Below are 17,450 nucleotides of genomic sequence, written 5' to 3' on the forward strand. Positions count from 1 at the left end.
CCCGGCTGTGATATTTGCTGGAATATTGCTACAAAGCCATACTCGTTGACATGGTAAGCAATGCCAGTTAGCATGAAGTCAATACTAACATGGCATACACCCTTTTCAGTAATCAGTGAACTTTGCGGGGTCACCCATTTTGTTCTGGGTGTGTGTGGGGTTTATCAATTTTGTACACATGTTCCGGGGAAGAGGGTTGTCAATGCTGTTGTACATGACAATCAGCAGAGTCACTTACTTTCTACATTAATTTTAGGGGTTTCATTCACATTGAACATGCAACTCCATCATCATCACCATAAGACCCCACCCCCACCCCCTACCCCCATCCTCCCCCATAACTTATTTAGAAGACGTTTGCAGACGTATTGTACATGTGCTTCCAATGATTGAGTTACGTGAGTAACAAGGCATCGTGGACAAGGTAATGATGTCAGTGCAAGGGAGGTAACCCGTTCTGGATCGGGTTTAACATCTGGCACTTCAGGCGGGCTTCCGATACCTACAACCAACAGGTCGGACTTTCCCTATGACATAGTATTCAGTATTTGTCAGTATAACATAACCAAAAACTCTCATACATTATATTTTCAAAGAGAAACATCTTACCTAAACGCTTGAATTCCAAATAAATGAGTGAGTGAAGTTCAGTTTCTCTGCAATCCTCCAGCTGTATGACGGCGGTCTGTAAATAGTCGAGTCTGGACCAGAAAATCCAGTGATCAAAAAGCATCAGCATCGATTTGTGCAATTGGGACACCGATGACATGTGTCAACCAAGTCAGCGAGCCTGACCACCCGACCCCGTTAGTCGCCTTTTACGACAAGCATAATCGCCTTTTATGACAAGCATGGGTTGCTGGAGGCCTGCAGAGAAATTGATTTTATTCATGACATGAGGGGGAGGGAGCATCACTAACTTCGTACATAAATTTTAGAAGGGGTAGGTGTCATTCACAATGTTCACGCATCTCCATAATCGTTATCACATCCCCTGGCTTTAAATCATGAACGGCTCCTTAGCATTCCATTATATATTGCGGCAGGCAATCCCAGCCTCCATCAAAATTACCATCACATCCTGCCGGATACCCAGTCGTACTGTTGGATGAACCGAGGGCCATTTCTATCACATGTGCTCGATTTACAAGAAACCATTTTCCTGCCGACACCCGGGAACCTCGAAACGAGCTATTCTCTGCGATGCATGCTGTTTACGTCACCATTTGGGATACGATGGCACGTGACAACTACGTCATATCACCTGAAAATCTGATCCCGTCAGTTGCCTCTAAGATAAGAATGAGTTCGAATCAAAATCTTCACGGGATTCATTGATTAACTCATCACTGGTCAATAGTAATGGTTCTTTTCATTACTCATACATTCATCCTTGACGTTCCGGGTTTAGAAAGGGTTTTGACGAAAAGACAATAGCGGAATGTGGCGGTTACACTGGGTGATGGACTTCATTCATTTAATTGTTTCACCACTACGTACATCACCCCTCATAATATCAATCACTGGAATGACTCATGTACATACAGACCGGAACCACAGAGCTAGAATACAGCTGACAGTACAAAACTGAAATAACAGACCAAAAATAATTAAAGATAGACGCCCTCCTACTAATTATAATGTGTGGCATAGTTGATCAACCACTGTTCATGACATCAACCACTGGTTTACTTGGTGAATACGCTACTGTTTACAGGTCGTCCTGACATTGTTGAACAGTGGCGATGACGGCAATAAGTTAGTTAATTTACTCACTGATTCTTTAGCACATTTCTTTGATTTTGAGGGGCGGTGGGGTGGCTTAGTGAATAAGGCGTCCAGCCAAAGACCCGGGTTCGATTTCCCACCTGGGTACAATGTGTGAAACCCATTTCTAGTGTCTCCCGTTGTTATATTGCGGGAATATTGCTAAATGTTTCGTAAAAGCTCATTCACTTTGATTTTGAAATAGTTCGGCTGTCATCAGTCCTTGAGAAATTAAGGAACAGCTTTTCTATCCAGACCATACACAAGTCAAATGTGAATTTGTGCGTTAAAGCATCATTTTTGTTTATATACTCAGGTTCTCAAGCAATGACAAACAAGACTAGAACATTTAGAAATTGCCAATTCATAAACATTATAAAACAGTCTCATGAATAAACCTTTGATGAAACGCAGTAACATTAGTCATGCGGTGCGGCCGTAAAATCCCATGCTGCACGAACATTCTCATCCGAGGTCAGACACATTGTCCACATGACCACAGATGAGCCCCTCAGCATACTGGCAAGGTAAAGATGTCATCTGTCTCCACACCCTGCTACACCTGCATACGACAAGAGTGAATGAGTATGGTTTTATGCCGTCTTTAGCAAAATTCCAGCAACATGACGTCGGGGACATCAGAAATGGGCTGCACATGCTGTACCCATGTGGGTAATAGAACCATGACAAGAGAACGCTTCAACCACTTGGCTACCCCACTGCCTACCTTCATACGCCAGGACCTATTCTTCCCCGTAATCCATACGCATGGATGAGCTTATCCGTCACCCTTAATCCCATATCCAGAAAAGGATTTCGTAAAACCATAATTACCTACTTAAGAAATGCGTTCAGTCCAATCATGTCCACTGTCCAATTCATCACAGCCATGCAAAGTGCGTATAATGTTGTTTCACTTCCCATTAAAGTTAACAACGACCCAGACGCCAGGGTGTGAAATCTCTTCAGTGAGTTAGCTTCCCACACATAGGCTATAACGCCATATGTGACCACCAGCGACGTGTACGACGATACTACGTCATCATCGGAGGTAAGCGAGACTGTACGTATGTTGGTAGATGTGAATTGTAATCCATGGTTTGGCAACATATATCAACTTAAAACAGCAAACATTTGGTTTTTGCTTGGTAGCATCTAGCATTAGTCCTGGTGGTCGTTTGATCATGGTGATGTGCAAAATACTGAATTTATCTTTGTCAACTACAGTGATGTACCAGCTCGTATGACAACATGGATTATTGGAGGGTTTTTTCGTTGTGCTTGAAGCCGCAATCAGCAATGTTCCAGATATATTGAATCCGTCTGTTAATAATGACAATCCAGTGAGCAACAGCATGAGCACTGAACGCAACTGTGTTACCGAGCCTGGCATCACATGCCTCCAACAGATCATGATCTTCAAGAGACGCTGGCTTCTAATATTGCTTCAAAACTATGCTGGACCTAAAACAGATGGCTGGTTTTCAGAGACGCTTTACTTACAATACACGAATAGACGCTTGGCCTTCAAATGACTCCATGTCTCCAACAGAAATTTATTCAGAAATTGATCTTGAACATCAAATACATGCAGGAATCCAAACTCTTGTTTTTCCCGGATCTGGGGTATTGGGGTATTTTATTTGTTTGTTGTTTTTTTGTTGTTTTTTTTTTTGGGGGGGGGGGGTTTGTTTTGTTTGTTTTGTTTGTTTTGGTATTTTTTTGGTTTTTTTGTGTTGTACTTTTGGGTTTTTTCTTTTTTCCTTTTCTAATGTTTTTCTATTTTTAATTTGAGTTTCTTTTTATAGGATGATAGGGGGAGGATAAGGGTGGTTCGTTCTTGTTTTGTTTTGTTTTGTTTTCATATTTTTGTGGGTTTTTTTCCATTACTATTTCCGGTTGTTTGTTTTGAGCTTTTCTTCTTTTTCTAGAACAATCTGCGTCCGAAATGCTGATATGAAATATGTTGTTGCCAGGGACGTAGCGACCATTATGAAAATAATCCCGTGCTTAAATATGATTGCTGCTGAAAAGGTTGGGCAACCCGCAGTACTACCTGAATATGTAGCTTTGTAACCTACCAGGCTTACACGTATATAATGGTTTGCAGCGCGGCTAGTTGTAAATAATGTAATGAAATTTTAAATACTATTTGCTGTTAAATTGCATGGCTACAGTATGTGTTTGAGTTGATATTCCAAGACATCCCCTGAGATCCGACTGACCCACGTTTCACACGAACACCTCAAGCAACTAATCAAGGTTGGGGAGAGAGATTTTACGAGCGCTAGTTTCATTAACCGTGCCACGTGGATCTTCTGCTAAGTACATTATAGTTTCTACAAAATCCATTCTCGGGCACTAATGCCGAGGGTTGTGGATTTTACGAAGAGTTGAACATTTTCCTCTCTTAATTTTTAACTTTGTAAGACTGAAATATTATTCGAGGCGGCACGAAAACCCATTCTGCTGGCTAATAATCGGTATGTCACTCAACGTTTTAGTGTCGTGATGGTAAGTTGACTTTGTATTTAAAACATTAATTTTAACCTGCGATGTATTTACAGCATTCGTAGAGATCACAGTCATGTGGAAACATTTATAAAAAAAGTCACACAAACACACACGCACACACTCATATATATGTGCGTGAGTGTGTTTCTACAAACATACGTGATATGTATATGAATTCATTCATTTAAATATATCTTACCATAATGTTACTAGTCTTTTTCAAAATACATAACTCCCTTCCTTTACATTTATGGCACACTTTAAAACAAACAAACAAACAACCATTTGGCCAGTGTCAGTTTGCACTGTGCATGTATTCTCAAAATCTTGTCAATAAACAGTAACCTACATGCGAATTAGTAGCATGTCTTCAAGATTTAATGTAAGCCTGTCTGACGTCCAAGGTCACCCAGTGGTCAAGTCTTAGGCTAATCTAATGTCGCAACTGGCCGTCCCCGGTCAGACTCCTTGGGAGGGGAAGGGGACAGTCCCCAGAGGTTCACCCTCCAGCAGTACAAGTCTGTGCTTAGTGTATAATTGATCCTGACCGCCACAGCTGGTGCCCGAACAGAGAGTGCCGTCACACGTGGGCCTACATTGATGTCAAGAAATCGGGAACGTTGTAGCGTGGGCTGGCTTGCCGCGACTAGAACTAGAGCAATAGTTACATGGTATGGATACCATAGGACTTCCAAACGGGTTTTGCGTGTGACGACCTCCAAGAGACATGGGATGGATATAAGACTTGATGTTATGCCAAAAGGTAAGTTTGGGTGTTCTCCTCATCGACTCTCCTCAATCTCTTCATCTCGAATCATTTGTGTACTCAAAAGTTTCTGGTTCAGGGAATCTAGTTGATCAATAAATACCATGACTTACTCTCCACCATGACGCTTTGGTTACTCGCCCTGTCACTACTGACATTGACTTTCAAACACACATGAATAAACGCGATCGATTTTACATTGTACCTTTTAATTTCTTGCTGTCCATTGAAGTTGGAGTTTGGACAATAAACACTGTGTGGGGTTTGTATACCTGTTGCTATTAGTACGTAATATATGGTTGAGGAGACTTGCAGGACGTCCGACTCTCTACCAGCCGGTACTTCACAGTCTTACATCACTTTATACGATGACGTCGTTCAGGTAAATTGTTTTATTTTTAATATTGTTGAGTGTTTTCTTCCAAGACATCCAAACCCGTTTCAATCCACTCAAAAGATACCACACAATCGTTTAAATCGTTAGCCTTAAAATATTAAAAGGCACTATCACCGCTTTTCTACATTCGTCAACAGTAACTAGACTTTACCACTGAATTGATTTTCAAATTATTGCTTGCCCAATACAGAGTTACAAATATAATTATAAAATTCATGCCACGAGGCGTAATTCTTGAAACCTGCTGGATCATTTGAATGTCATTTGAATATGACCATAAAATAATTTTCCCCAAGCCCAAACATGCACATGTATTCAATGGCTTTGTACCTTACTGTATCACGCATACACCTGCAGTTTGACCCATCCAAAGACTGAGTGTAAAAACAAGGCAGTCAGTCGGTATTTTGGACAGTATATACTATGTAAAAAAAGAAACGCATAGGCGTTTTGTATTTTTTTTTTAAACTATTAATTACCTATTGTATTCAAACAGTCGTCAATATATATGTAACAAAAGTGTTGATGGCATGATTTTGCACAAGTGCACAAGAAAAAAATTCGATTTTAGATGAAAATGTTGACTTTGATGAGATTTCCTGCAAGGACTAAAAGGTATCGTAAGAGAAATCACCTTCCAGTTGAGATTGTGCTGCAAAGTGCATGTACTATGTTGCAATAATAATCCACATTATTTTCGGGAATTGGCGATCGTTTTGGAGTTGGGGGTGGGGATAGTATATCTTTACTGTAACGTCGTAACAGCTTGATGTGGGAGGGAAACCCGAAGTAATGCAGCTCTTTAAATTTACTATGAACGCTGGTAAGGTCCCAACATATCAGGAACTCCATGTCAAAGGTTTCGGATGGTCTAGTCTGCCTCACAGTTCCTGAACCACTATGGACCCGTGAACCCATGCTGGGCACAAAAATGCGACTATGCTTGTCGTAAGATGGGACTGACGGGATCGTGTGGTGAGACTCGCTGACTTAGTTAACATATATCATCGGGTCCCAACTGCGCGGATCGATGATCATTCCGTTGATCACCGGATTGTCCGGTCCAGATTCGATTACTTATAGATCGCTGCTATATAGCTGCAATATGGCGTAAAGCTCAACTCACTTACTCACAATGAACCACAATGTCTGCAATGCAAAAATCCAAATGAAGCAAGCTTCGTTTCCTGTTGAACTCAATGAACTTTAATCATGTATGTGTACATTTATTGCTTCACTTAATATGCATGTATTCAGTTATGGGAACAAAATAAGTAATATTTTTTAAATTCTCGGTTTTACACAGATTCAGGTCTAACTCTCCCATTTTACCGGGGATTCTTTATAAATGGAATTATTTCTTTCTGTCTATTATATATTTATATCCAGATGCTTAGCGTTAGTTTACAGGCAGTAATTACGACACCTTAGATGGTCGAAACATCCATGTCACAAGGTAGCTCAGGAAAATAAACACATATCAATTACATATGCCTCGGTAACATGTACTGTTGTGTGTATATGCGGTGGAATCTGTCAAATCCGGACTCTCTAAAAGCCGGCTTTCTTCATAATCCGGACTACTTTCTGTGTACTTTCATATATGGCACATTGTAAGATAGAAGACCGATGTATAGCTGCAATATTGCTCAGTGCGGCGTAAAACTAAAGTCTGTCACTCATTTATATGACGCCATAACATAGAGGACCGCTGTGTAGCTGTAATATTGCTGAATGCAGCGTAAAACTAAAGTCAGTCACTCGTTTATATCACGCCATACCATAGAGGACCGTCATATACCTGGAATATTGCAGAGGGCTGCGTTAAACTACAAAATAAAAACTTGGAAGAATAATGAGGCTACTGGTTACGACCACCTTTGCAAACATTATACGACAGTCAGGGAATATACACTGTATTGTGTGCTGCTGTTTTCACCTCTATCTCTAATGATTTGGATTCCCCACAGGGTACAATCTGCGAAGCTCATTTTTGGTGTCCCCCGATGTGATATTGCTGGAATATTGCTGAAAGTGGCGTAAAACTAATCTCTAATGATTTGTGTTCCTTGTGAGGTGAAAATCGATATACAAAGTGAAAGGTATATGACATAAACCATATTGAATGTAAGTTTTATGTGATCAACATCTGGCCAACAACGGTCTACTCATGTATGTGTCTCGGGTTACTTTATCATGCTCTGAAATTAGCAACATTCATTTGAATAGTAACACACGACATAGTCTGTGGAAACAACTGTCGCCATGCATACATTTTATGTGTATGGACTTTGTGGATGAATAGCATTGTGACTTTCTTGACTTGGACACCATTAGCGTTTCTGGAAGTCAATATCTACAGGCATTGTCACATAACTTAATCACACTTTGGAGCAGTCTGGCACAACGCGTGAGTGAGTATAGATTTATGCCGCTTTTTGTCATATTCCAGCAATATCACCGCGGGGGACGCCAGAAATGGGCTTCACACATTTTACCCATATGGGGAATCGAACCCTGTTCTTCGGCGTTACGAGCGAACACCTTAACCATAACCCTGGTGCAACAAGGCGATATGGTTGGTTCAGTTCTTACTCGATTCGCAAAAAAATCAACAATAAAAATCCAAACTGTCTGTGAGGCGCTACAAGGCTAATTGTCATATGACTTATCCCACCAGCTACCCATTTCCCGCTGAGTGTTCAGTGACAACTTTTAAAAAACCTGAAGATCACAGGTGGATATTTTGTCACACAAACAGTGACGACAGTTTTGTTAGTCAATAGACAAGATTAATGCAAGATTAGATTTCTTTTTACCTAGTTTAAACATACAAACCTCTTTTACACTTTGTGATTGTATCAAGGAAGGCGAGCTTTTCGTGAAAACATTTTGTCACAAGGGGCATGATGTATTTTCTCTACATTAAAAACTTGGACAGTCCGACATCTTATAATAAAATGCTTGTGAATAATAAATAAATAATGAAATGTTTGTGTGGAAACTAGAAAATACAGAACAGAACCACTTGACCTTAACGTCATTTGTCAAGATTCTTGCAATACGATATTTTCTTACAAACCGTTAATTTTACATAATGGTTTCTGAAGAGCTGACAATAGCTGCCATTTTTACAATCTAACATATATATTAAGATCTATTTGACGCAATACAGTGTCATATCATGATCAAACATTTATAAACCTGACTGACAGTCCTCGGTCTTATCACTAAATACAGCGTCTGGGAATATTAAAATCTGACAGTTGGACATTTAGCATTAATACAACGCTCTCTTAGAAGCTTATACCTGATTGGTCAACAACGGCTATATGTATTGTTATGCTCATGACATTCGGCCTGCACACACTGCAAATTTTCGTTCATTATCACCGATATATAATTTGAAAGAAAACCCGTTATTTTGTGTTATTTGGTTGTGTGTTTTCTCAGTCCATGAAGATTCGGCTGTGATTTCCGCTAAGCATGCACATGAGGCAGACGGGGGCTGTGTGGGTGTTGTAGTGGGATATTGAAGACGCACCTGATGCTGCCGTCACCCAGCGACCAGCCACTTACCGTTGATATATATGTACAAGCGAAGTGTCTGGGGAGGGTGTATTTCACGTCACGTCACGTCACGTCACGTCACGTCACGTCACGTCACGTCACGTCACTTCATGTCACGTACCTTCACTGGATGCTGACAGTGTTATGTGAATAGATCGAACTGGCATGGCAGATGTTGCCCTCGTTTATATCTCATACATACATTTACCTTCCACATTTTCATATAACCATTTATAAGACATGTGTCATTGAGTCACGACCGTTGAATATTTCCTAACATGTAACCTGTCATCTCCCTTTAAACATGCACCTTTCCATCTTTCGTTGGATCACACACCCTTCCTTGAGAACCTTGGTTCCTTTCGTGAACATTCTTCCCGCCGTCTTCTACAGATCATACACCGCTGCAACATGCATTGATCATGTACCCAACTCATTTCAGTATTCCATGTACCACGCACCATGCACTGATCGTGTAATCAACACCGTCCAGTATTCCATGTATCTTGCACCATGCATTCCAACACGTACCAAACACCTTTCAGCATTTCGTGGATCTTGCACCTTGCAATAGATCATGTTCACCTTTCAATATATCATGTACCATGCACCATGAACCGCTCTCAATTACATGTCCCTTGCAGTATGCATTGACCATATACCCAACACATTTCAGTGTTCCATATACCACGTACCTCCCCTTAAACAATGCACCCCATACCCATCCCTCACAGATCACGGTACCTCCCATCTTATTTTTCCATATTCTCCCCACTAAAATATGAAGCTGTCTTACTCCCTTTATATTGTGTACTTATATTGTTTACATACCGCGCCTTGGACGGTGTACCCCGCTACCTACATGTACCTCTATATTCTTCATCTCACCACCTTGTCTTGGAGCAGTTAGCCAGGCTAGGACTTTAGATCATTCACCCCTATCATCTGCGCGGTATCCCCTCCCAGATCGATATCATTCATCAAGTTATGTGACTGAAAAATGAAAAATAACCAATTCCTTCATAAACAATATCCATGTACTGTCGGGGTGCTGGAGTAGCCTAGTGGTTAAAGTGTTCGCCCATCATAGGTAAAATGTGTGAAGCCCATTTCTGGTGTCGCCTGGTGTGGCATTGCAGGAATATTGCTGAAAGTGGCGCAAAACCATATTCACTCACTCAGACACTACAATACACACTAACTATGCAGGTCAAGTAGCAAGCACGTTTGTTCATTAAGCTGAGGAGTGTCCTGATCGTCTAATGAATCACCACCCTGCAACGTTGACCATTAGGGCACGTATCTTGCCACCTCTGCTTTAACTCTCTCCCTGTCCTTACCACCTTCTGCCTTAAGCACACCGTCATCTTTGGGAGCCAGCTCAAACCGAATTATCTGTAGATTTACATCCTCAACCACTTTATCCAAGGATCGTTACCTAATCACCTTAGAGCTCCCCTGCCTCATCGATTCCGCCTTCGCATTGTGTGTAAGAACACTCACCATATTCCACCTATCTCCACGAAACCAGGCTGAACACACGAGAGGCGGGCTTGGGTGATTTGCATCACGGGTGTGGAGGCGAAACATTCTCTTTTACACGGCGTGTACGTCCCAGTGTTTCGGTAATGGCGATTTGGATTTGATTGTAATGTAATTTATGTGTATTATATCAGTGTATGAAATAAGGCCCGTACGACCGCCAAAGGAGGGCTAAATTTCTGACGGACGGTCTATATGGTCTGCTAACAAGTTTAGATGTTTCATTCATCTGGATGAATGCACCAGATCAGGACTGGTTAAATCCTTTTTGAGCTGGTAACATCTTGAAGTTACCAGCCATGATGTTTGGCTTGGTTTTTGGCTTATTTCATACACTGTAAATTATATGCCTTTGTGACACTGTGTACTGTAACTGTTTCTGTTCGTCAGGTAGACATGAACGATGACAACCCTTCTACTCCCCTGGTCTCAGACAAGAGTAACAGTTACAAATACATGGAGGAAAACTCGGGGACCAGCTCAGCGAGTGCCCCGAAACCGGAAACGGAGAAGAGAGAAAGAAATCTGGGATGGAGGCTCGAGCTGAGGAAGAAGCTGATTCTGAGACGAAGGTGGCTGGTGGATATCAAATTTGTCATGGCTATGTCGGGGATCTTGTTCATGGTAGTTGAAAATGAGCTGTATTACTCCAATATGTACGAGAAAGGTACCGCAGTGTCTATAGTGCTGAAGTCCTTGACATCGATCTCCACTCTGGTGCTGTTGGTGGCCATCTGCATGTACTACCACACAGGGATGGAGATTCGGATGGTGGACGGTGGTGTGGACGATCCCCTCGTCGTCACGCCGGTATACACTTGGGTCATGTTGGTAGCTGAACTTCTTGTCTGCGCCGTTCATCCGTTTCCTGGAGACATAAGAATCTCAATGGACTCTTTACGCGGCATTAAAACGTCTTCCAGTATCGATGGAATACTTTCCGTTTTGATGATGTTCCGGCTGTATATTGTGGGCAAGTTTATGGTGGTGCACAGTCGACTTCTCACGGATCCTTCTACTCAGAGTATTGGAGCTGTGAGTACGGTCAGAATAAACCCGTTCTTTGTGTTTAAGTGCGCTATGAACAACCACCCAGGTTTGGTGATAACCTTTATAATGTTAACAATGTACACTGTAAGTGTCTGGGGAATGAGAACCTGTGAGCTTTATTACACCCAGACAACTGAGGTCGCAAGCTTTACAGAATCTATGTGGCTGTCCGCCATAACATTTTTGACAGTTGGGTACGGAGATCTTACGCCAAGCACCCACTGTGGACGTTTCATCGCTGTAGTGACTGGTCTGATGGGATTAGGCTCCACAGCCTTGTTAGTAGCTGTCATTGCGCGGCGTTTGGAGCAAAGTCGATCGGAACGTTATGTTTACAACTTCTTAACAAGGATACACCTGGAAAATAAACGTAAGAACGCCGCAGCTGACGTGGTGAAGTTGATCATTAGAATCTGGATCAGAAAGCGACATTTCAACACTGCTATATCAACTTTTACTTTGCTAAACTGGAAATTACGTAACGCTGTTCGTACGATGAGACTGGCTCGAGCGTCTCTGGCCGAGATTGACGGCACTTCAATCAGTTTGATTGAGATCAGTCAAGTTATGACGCGGGTCAACGGCGTAGTGGATGCCATGTTGTCGTCACAGAACCAAGTATGTCGACGACTGCGACTTATAGAAAGCCAGCTTGCAAAGATGCAAACCGCTATGGGAGTAGAAACTCACGAAAAACCTGCGAAAGAACTGAGACGTTCGAAAACTCAGGAGTAATGAACACAGTTGTAGAATATATAGGGCCTGTGGGGCTTGCGAAGCGCTACTTCCGTTACAAAGCTGGTTCTCGTTTGCCTTTGCCTATGCGCGGATCCAGTTTAATTCCGGTACTTACTTCCGGTGACAAGGGTATCGTCAAGAAGTACGTCTGGTTCCAAATTGCACGACTACGAAATATGACTTTAGTAGGCCAGACATGCTTGGCTGTCACAGATATTGACAGTCGTAAAAATTTGGGACATTTGCCATGCCTGCAAGGATGGCTGGTCCCTCAGCTGACAACCATGAGACAATTCGAATAGGCTATTTTGTCACCGGAAGTACTTAGGTCACGCAAAGTGCCGTGACCTACTTATGGACCCTATTGTTTAGATATCTGGAGTACAGGTAGGGATTCCCACTATGCACGTTTGAACAGATGTTTGATATGATGCGTTAAACATAAACGAGTATCCATGATTTAGTTCTGCACTACAGGCGTGTGTACACTGGACTCACTCAACCACAAAAATCAAGGCGTAAAAACATATCTTTGTCAGCGGAGAGTTATGCGTATAAGTCATTTTACTTCATAAACATTGGGCCAGATGAAATTATATCCACGCTTGACCTGTTCTGACCTGTCGAAAACACGAAGCTATTCCGTTTATTCATTTTTCGTAGATGGCTGTTTGAAAATGTCTACCCGACATTATGCTAGAAAAGAAACTTTGTCAATTAGTGCTGCTGGTTATATTTCCTATAGTATTTATTGTTTAATAGCAGTATGATGGAAACGTTAAACAAAACCACTGAGGGTATCTTAGACATATTGGCCAAGATTTTCGAAGCTCCCTTAGCACTAATACAGTCTATGTTCATGTGTCACAGCTGATAGAGCATTGAAAATCTAGGCCCTTATCTCTAATAATACATACTTTGCTTTTTTGGCGGTACAAATTTACGTCACAGATCGTATGGGACATGAAGGCAAATTGAATTCTTGCACAATCTGAATCAATAATTCAGTTTTAGAGCAACATAACCTGCCTCTCCCATTATAGTGACTAGAGACCCATTTCTCAGTTCGGGTGAACTCGAAGTTCGAGATATGTGTGCAATTGTAATTGTATTCATGGAAAAGGAGTTTCTTCTAGACAAGCATGACATTCGAGATTGAAGGAGTCTATTGTATGTACCTGCCTCACGGACAGATTTGGTGGGAATGTAATGTGTATCATCAAGTAAACATTGGTCACAGTTTATGTTGAGTCATGGTGTTATGGTATTATTTTGGCACTGTCCTATAAAAATTAAACCTCCGAGAAGAGCCAAACAACGAAAACATTACGGGACTTATTTTATAGACTGCAGCAATATCTAACCTACGTTCTTCCACAACAACAACGTGATTTTACTTATTGAAACTTATGTCAGAGTTATGAGAGTCCAAAGACTTCAGCAGGGAGGCTGTTTTTGTCCTTTATTTTTCTCTGTTGATTATCTCATTGTAACCTGATGTGGTGGATCTTCATTCCCGAATGATGTCCATACATGGCTGGTAGTAATGAAATTAATTATAGACACTTTGAAGTAAATATGTGTTGGTTATTTTATCCTTTGTAGACCTACCACTTGGTTGAAAGTAGTGAATATAGGTTTGGTGTTGACGAACATTGGAACGTATACAAGACAAATCGATCACGAAATCAATTAATCCTGCACTACTAATCATGGCATCTTAGACGGCCGCAACAGCATCCCTCCTATCATAAAGTCTTGAGGGTATCTATTGGTATTCCGCATGTGTATGCATTGATCGATAGGGGAAACAGGTAAGGCAGTTTCAATGATCTCCCGATCTAGCATATGTGTTAATTACAGGAAGGGAGCTAGCATCATTTTTTTTAGCAATATTACATAAGTAAAGTTACACGTAATTGTTTGGATGTTTGCCTTCACAGCACTAATTCCTGTTCACATACTTAAAGAAATAGACCCTCATAGGGGTACATGCTTCTTGCCTAAATGTCTCAGTTGCTTCAGAATTGTCAATAGTTGGTGAGCACCGTGTATATATCCGGGTTAGAACTGATCTTCAGCAATGCATGCTTCTCTCACGGGATCCTGTTGTCAGGCACGCTGACGTGATTGACATGTTATGCTCATGCTGTTGATCACTAGATTGTCTGATCCGGACTCAATCGCCGCCATATAGCTGGAATATTGCTGAATACAACATTTAAATTCAACAACAAAAATTATTTACTCGATGGTATCGTAAGAGCTGGTACCATTATAAATTTAAAATATAGGTATTTGTATATTACATGGCACCACAACGCCGACATTACTAACAACCAGGACTATGCGCAACATCAGAATTAACAGCTGCGGAAAAAGACACAATTTTACCAAGATTTAACACCTGAAACGTTATAAATTTTCCTGAACAGCAAAAGAAACGCAATTACTTTTTTCTCTGTACTACCGGAATCATGATAAATACATGTTATACCAACACCACAATACACGCACAAGTGCATACCCGTTACAGTCAGATTTTGAAATCTGTCATTTCGAGAAATGACTAAAATTCCCAATCATTTCATGAAGTCTAGAAGTCTAGCCATTTCACGAAATGACTGAAATAATGTTGCGAACATACGAAAACATCACGAAATGACTGGCATATTCAGTCATTTCACGAAATGACTGACCCTCTGAGTCATTTCAGGAAATGACTGATTTCACAATCTGACTGTAACGGGTATGCACTTGTGCGTGTATTGTGGTGTTGGTATAACATGTATTTAACATATCCAGCCTGTAACATATCCAGCCCCTGTTGCACTCGTCACATGCAAGGACGAATCAACTATTCACCTGAAAGTACAAGCCACACTAACAGCACACGGATCGCTGCAGTAAATGACACGCAACACGGTAGAAATAGGAAAGGGTTAGGATTTGTTTTTGTAGAGCTGGCAATAAACCGTCAGCGCCTTTCCCATTCCCATCATACAAGGTTCTCGGCAAACAGAATGACAGCCATTTTATAAGAACCCAGTAAATGTAATCAATATGTAACCTTGTCAAAGTTTCAGGTTAAATTGCATCCCTGTAAACAGAAGTGTTTTTGGTCTCTGCCAAGAAAATGTTTTGTCAACCAAAACCCTAACCACTCCTAGAATATCAAATAGCCGATACTATTAACATTCAGACATAGGCAACAGCTGTAAGCATATATATGATCTGCGGTATGTGAGCACGTTTACAACATAATTAACCCAGTACAATACAACCAGTGATCAACAATATCATTACAACGCCTTTGGAAACATTGTTTTGCTGTTACTCTTAAAATGTCAATAGAACATTTTTCATTAGGTCAATTTATAAGGTGTACGTCATAAATAGAATGCAAGATAACCTTTGTGAAATGGAAGGACCACTGGTTCTGATTGAGGAAAATACTCGATATGTCGATATACGTTGGTTATAAACCATGCATGTGTACGGGATAATGCTAAATACGATCCGGTTTAGAAATGGTCATCAACCAATGCTTGCCCTAAGATACGACTAATGGGATCGGGTGGTCAGACTTTGTTGACACACATCGTTGTGTCCATCTGTGTAGATAGATGCTCATCACTGGATTGTCTGGTCCAGACTCAATTATTTACAGACCGTCGCCATATAGCTGGACTATTGCTGAATGTGGCATTAAACAACAATCACACCAAATACTAAAATGACAGGAATTGTTCACGTGTACCTCCAACTCTTTGAAAATGTCGGGCATTTTATAGGGGTGGAAGGGTAGTTTAGTGGTGTTAATGTTAACTCGTCATATCCAAGACACAGTTTCGATTCCCCACATGGTCACAATGAGCAACGCCCATTTCTTCCCGGTAATGACGTTACTGGAACATTGGTAGAAGCGGCCTAAAATAATACTGACTCACTGGACTGTTCCAGCTCAGACTGGATGGAGATCTGTGTCCAGTTCCGATAATGTCAGGAATTTGAAATGCATGGCCATTGGGTAAATATGCTAAAGTTGACCATTTACATGATAATATGCAGTAGCCAAGTTTCATTCCTCTAGAGTCAGTCCTTCGGGAAAAGATATAATTCAATTAAAATTCCAATTTGAAAGGCAGATTTGTTTCTTGAATGAAAAGCACTACAAACGGAGAAAATGCAGAGAAGATTACATATGCATATTATACCCTCCCACAATGGCGCAAGGCTATTTAAAGGTTCGGTGGCACGACCCAAACACTCCAGATCTTGACTTGAACGTACAGATTGACAAGATATAACTTTTATACTATAGCTGAGACCATTTATATTTGCGAGGAAATCCATACATTTGAAAATACTAAGATTTGTTGAACCAAGTTTGTAATCATTTCGTATTTTTTTTATTCCAAAGATAGAAAGTAAGCATTCTAGCTTGTCTCCGCACAGAGGACAATTTGTTTTAGTACGTTATGTATGAGTGTATGCATAGAACCCGACTCAGCACTCGATAGCTATAGGTAACATGTGACTAATTCGTCGCCCCTCGATTCCAGAATCCGGGGTTTATGGGTTTGAGTGGTACTTTACACCCATATTACACTGACGAGTCCAGTGGAAGTGAAACATTTAAAGGCAATGTGTAATCGAACGCCTTCCCGACAGCCATAGTGCAATGGCGGCAGCTGTATAGACGCCAGTATACCTGACTGATGGGTGCCTGACACAAACCCTATAATCAAACTCAAAATGGAGACTCCGAGCCTTTCTAAAGTCTGCGTACAGCGATTTACATGGGTGTGCAAATGAACAATTGAGCTAGATTCCAATTGAATACTATTGAGTTTCGGTTGTTCTATACTGAGGGTATGTCACATTTGGCAGTTCTAACCAGTACATGTGATCCAAGTTTTGCGTCTTTCTTTTAGCGCAAGTAACTCAGCAATATTCCAGCTATATGGTGACGGTCTGTAAATAATCGAGTCTGGACCATGAGCATCGATCTGCGCGATTGGGAACCGATGACATGTGTCAACCAACTCAGCGAACCTGACCAGCCAATCCCTTTAGTGGCCTCTTACGACAAGCATAGTCGCC

General features: G+C 41.2%; 1 protein-coding gene across 2 annotated transcripts; it reads left to right on the forward strand.

The window, feature by feature from the left end:
• The first annotated feature begins 4,881 nt into the window (after positions 1 to 4,881).
• Positions 4,882 to 13,921, forward strand: LOC137258561 (small conductance calcium-activated potassium channel protein 2-like). Of its 2 annotated transcripts, none has more exons than XM_067796273.1 (2): positions 4,882 to 5,044; positions 10,951 to 13,921. In XM_067796273.1, the coding sequence occupies exons 1-2, from the start codon at positions 4,882 to 4,884 to the stop codon at positions 12,339 to 12,341; spliced, it is 1,554 nt and encodes a 517-aa protein (XP_067652374.1). In that variant the 3' UTR covers positions 12,342 to 13,921. The 2 variants fall into 2 exon arrangements, with proteins under 2 accessions (XP_067652374.1, XP_067652375.1); XM_067796274.1 differs by lacking the exon at positions 4,882 to 5,044 and adding an exon at positions 7,685 to 7,854 and having other exon boundaries at positions 10,951 to 13,586.
• Positions 13,922 to 17,450: the final 3,529 nt, after the last annotated feature.

The sequence above is a fragment of the Haliotis asinina genome, chromosome 12 (genome assembly GCF_037392515.1).
Source record: "Haliotis asinina isolate JCU_RB_2024 chromosome 12, JCU_Hal_asi_v2, whole genome shotgun sequence".
NCBI lineage: Eukaryota > Metazoa > Mollusca > Gastropoda > Lepetellida > Haliotidae > Haliotis > Haliotis asinina.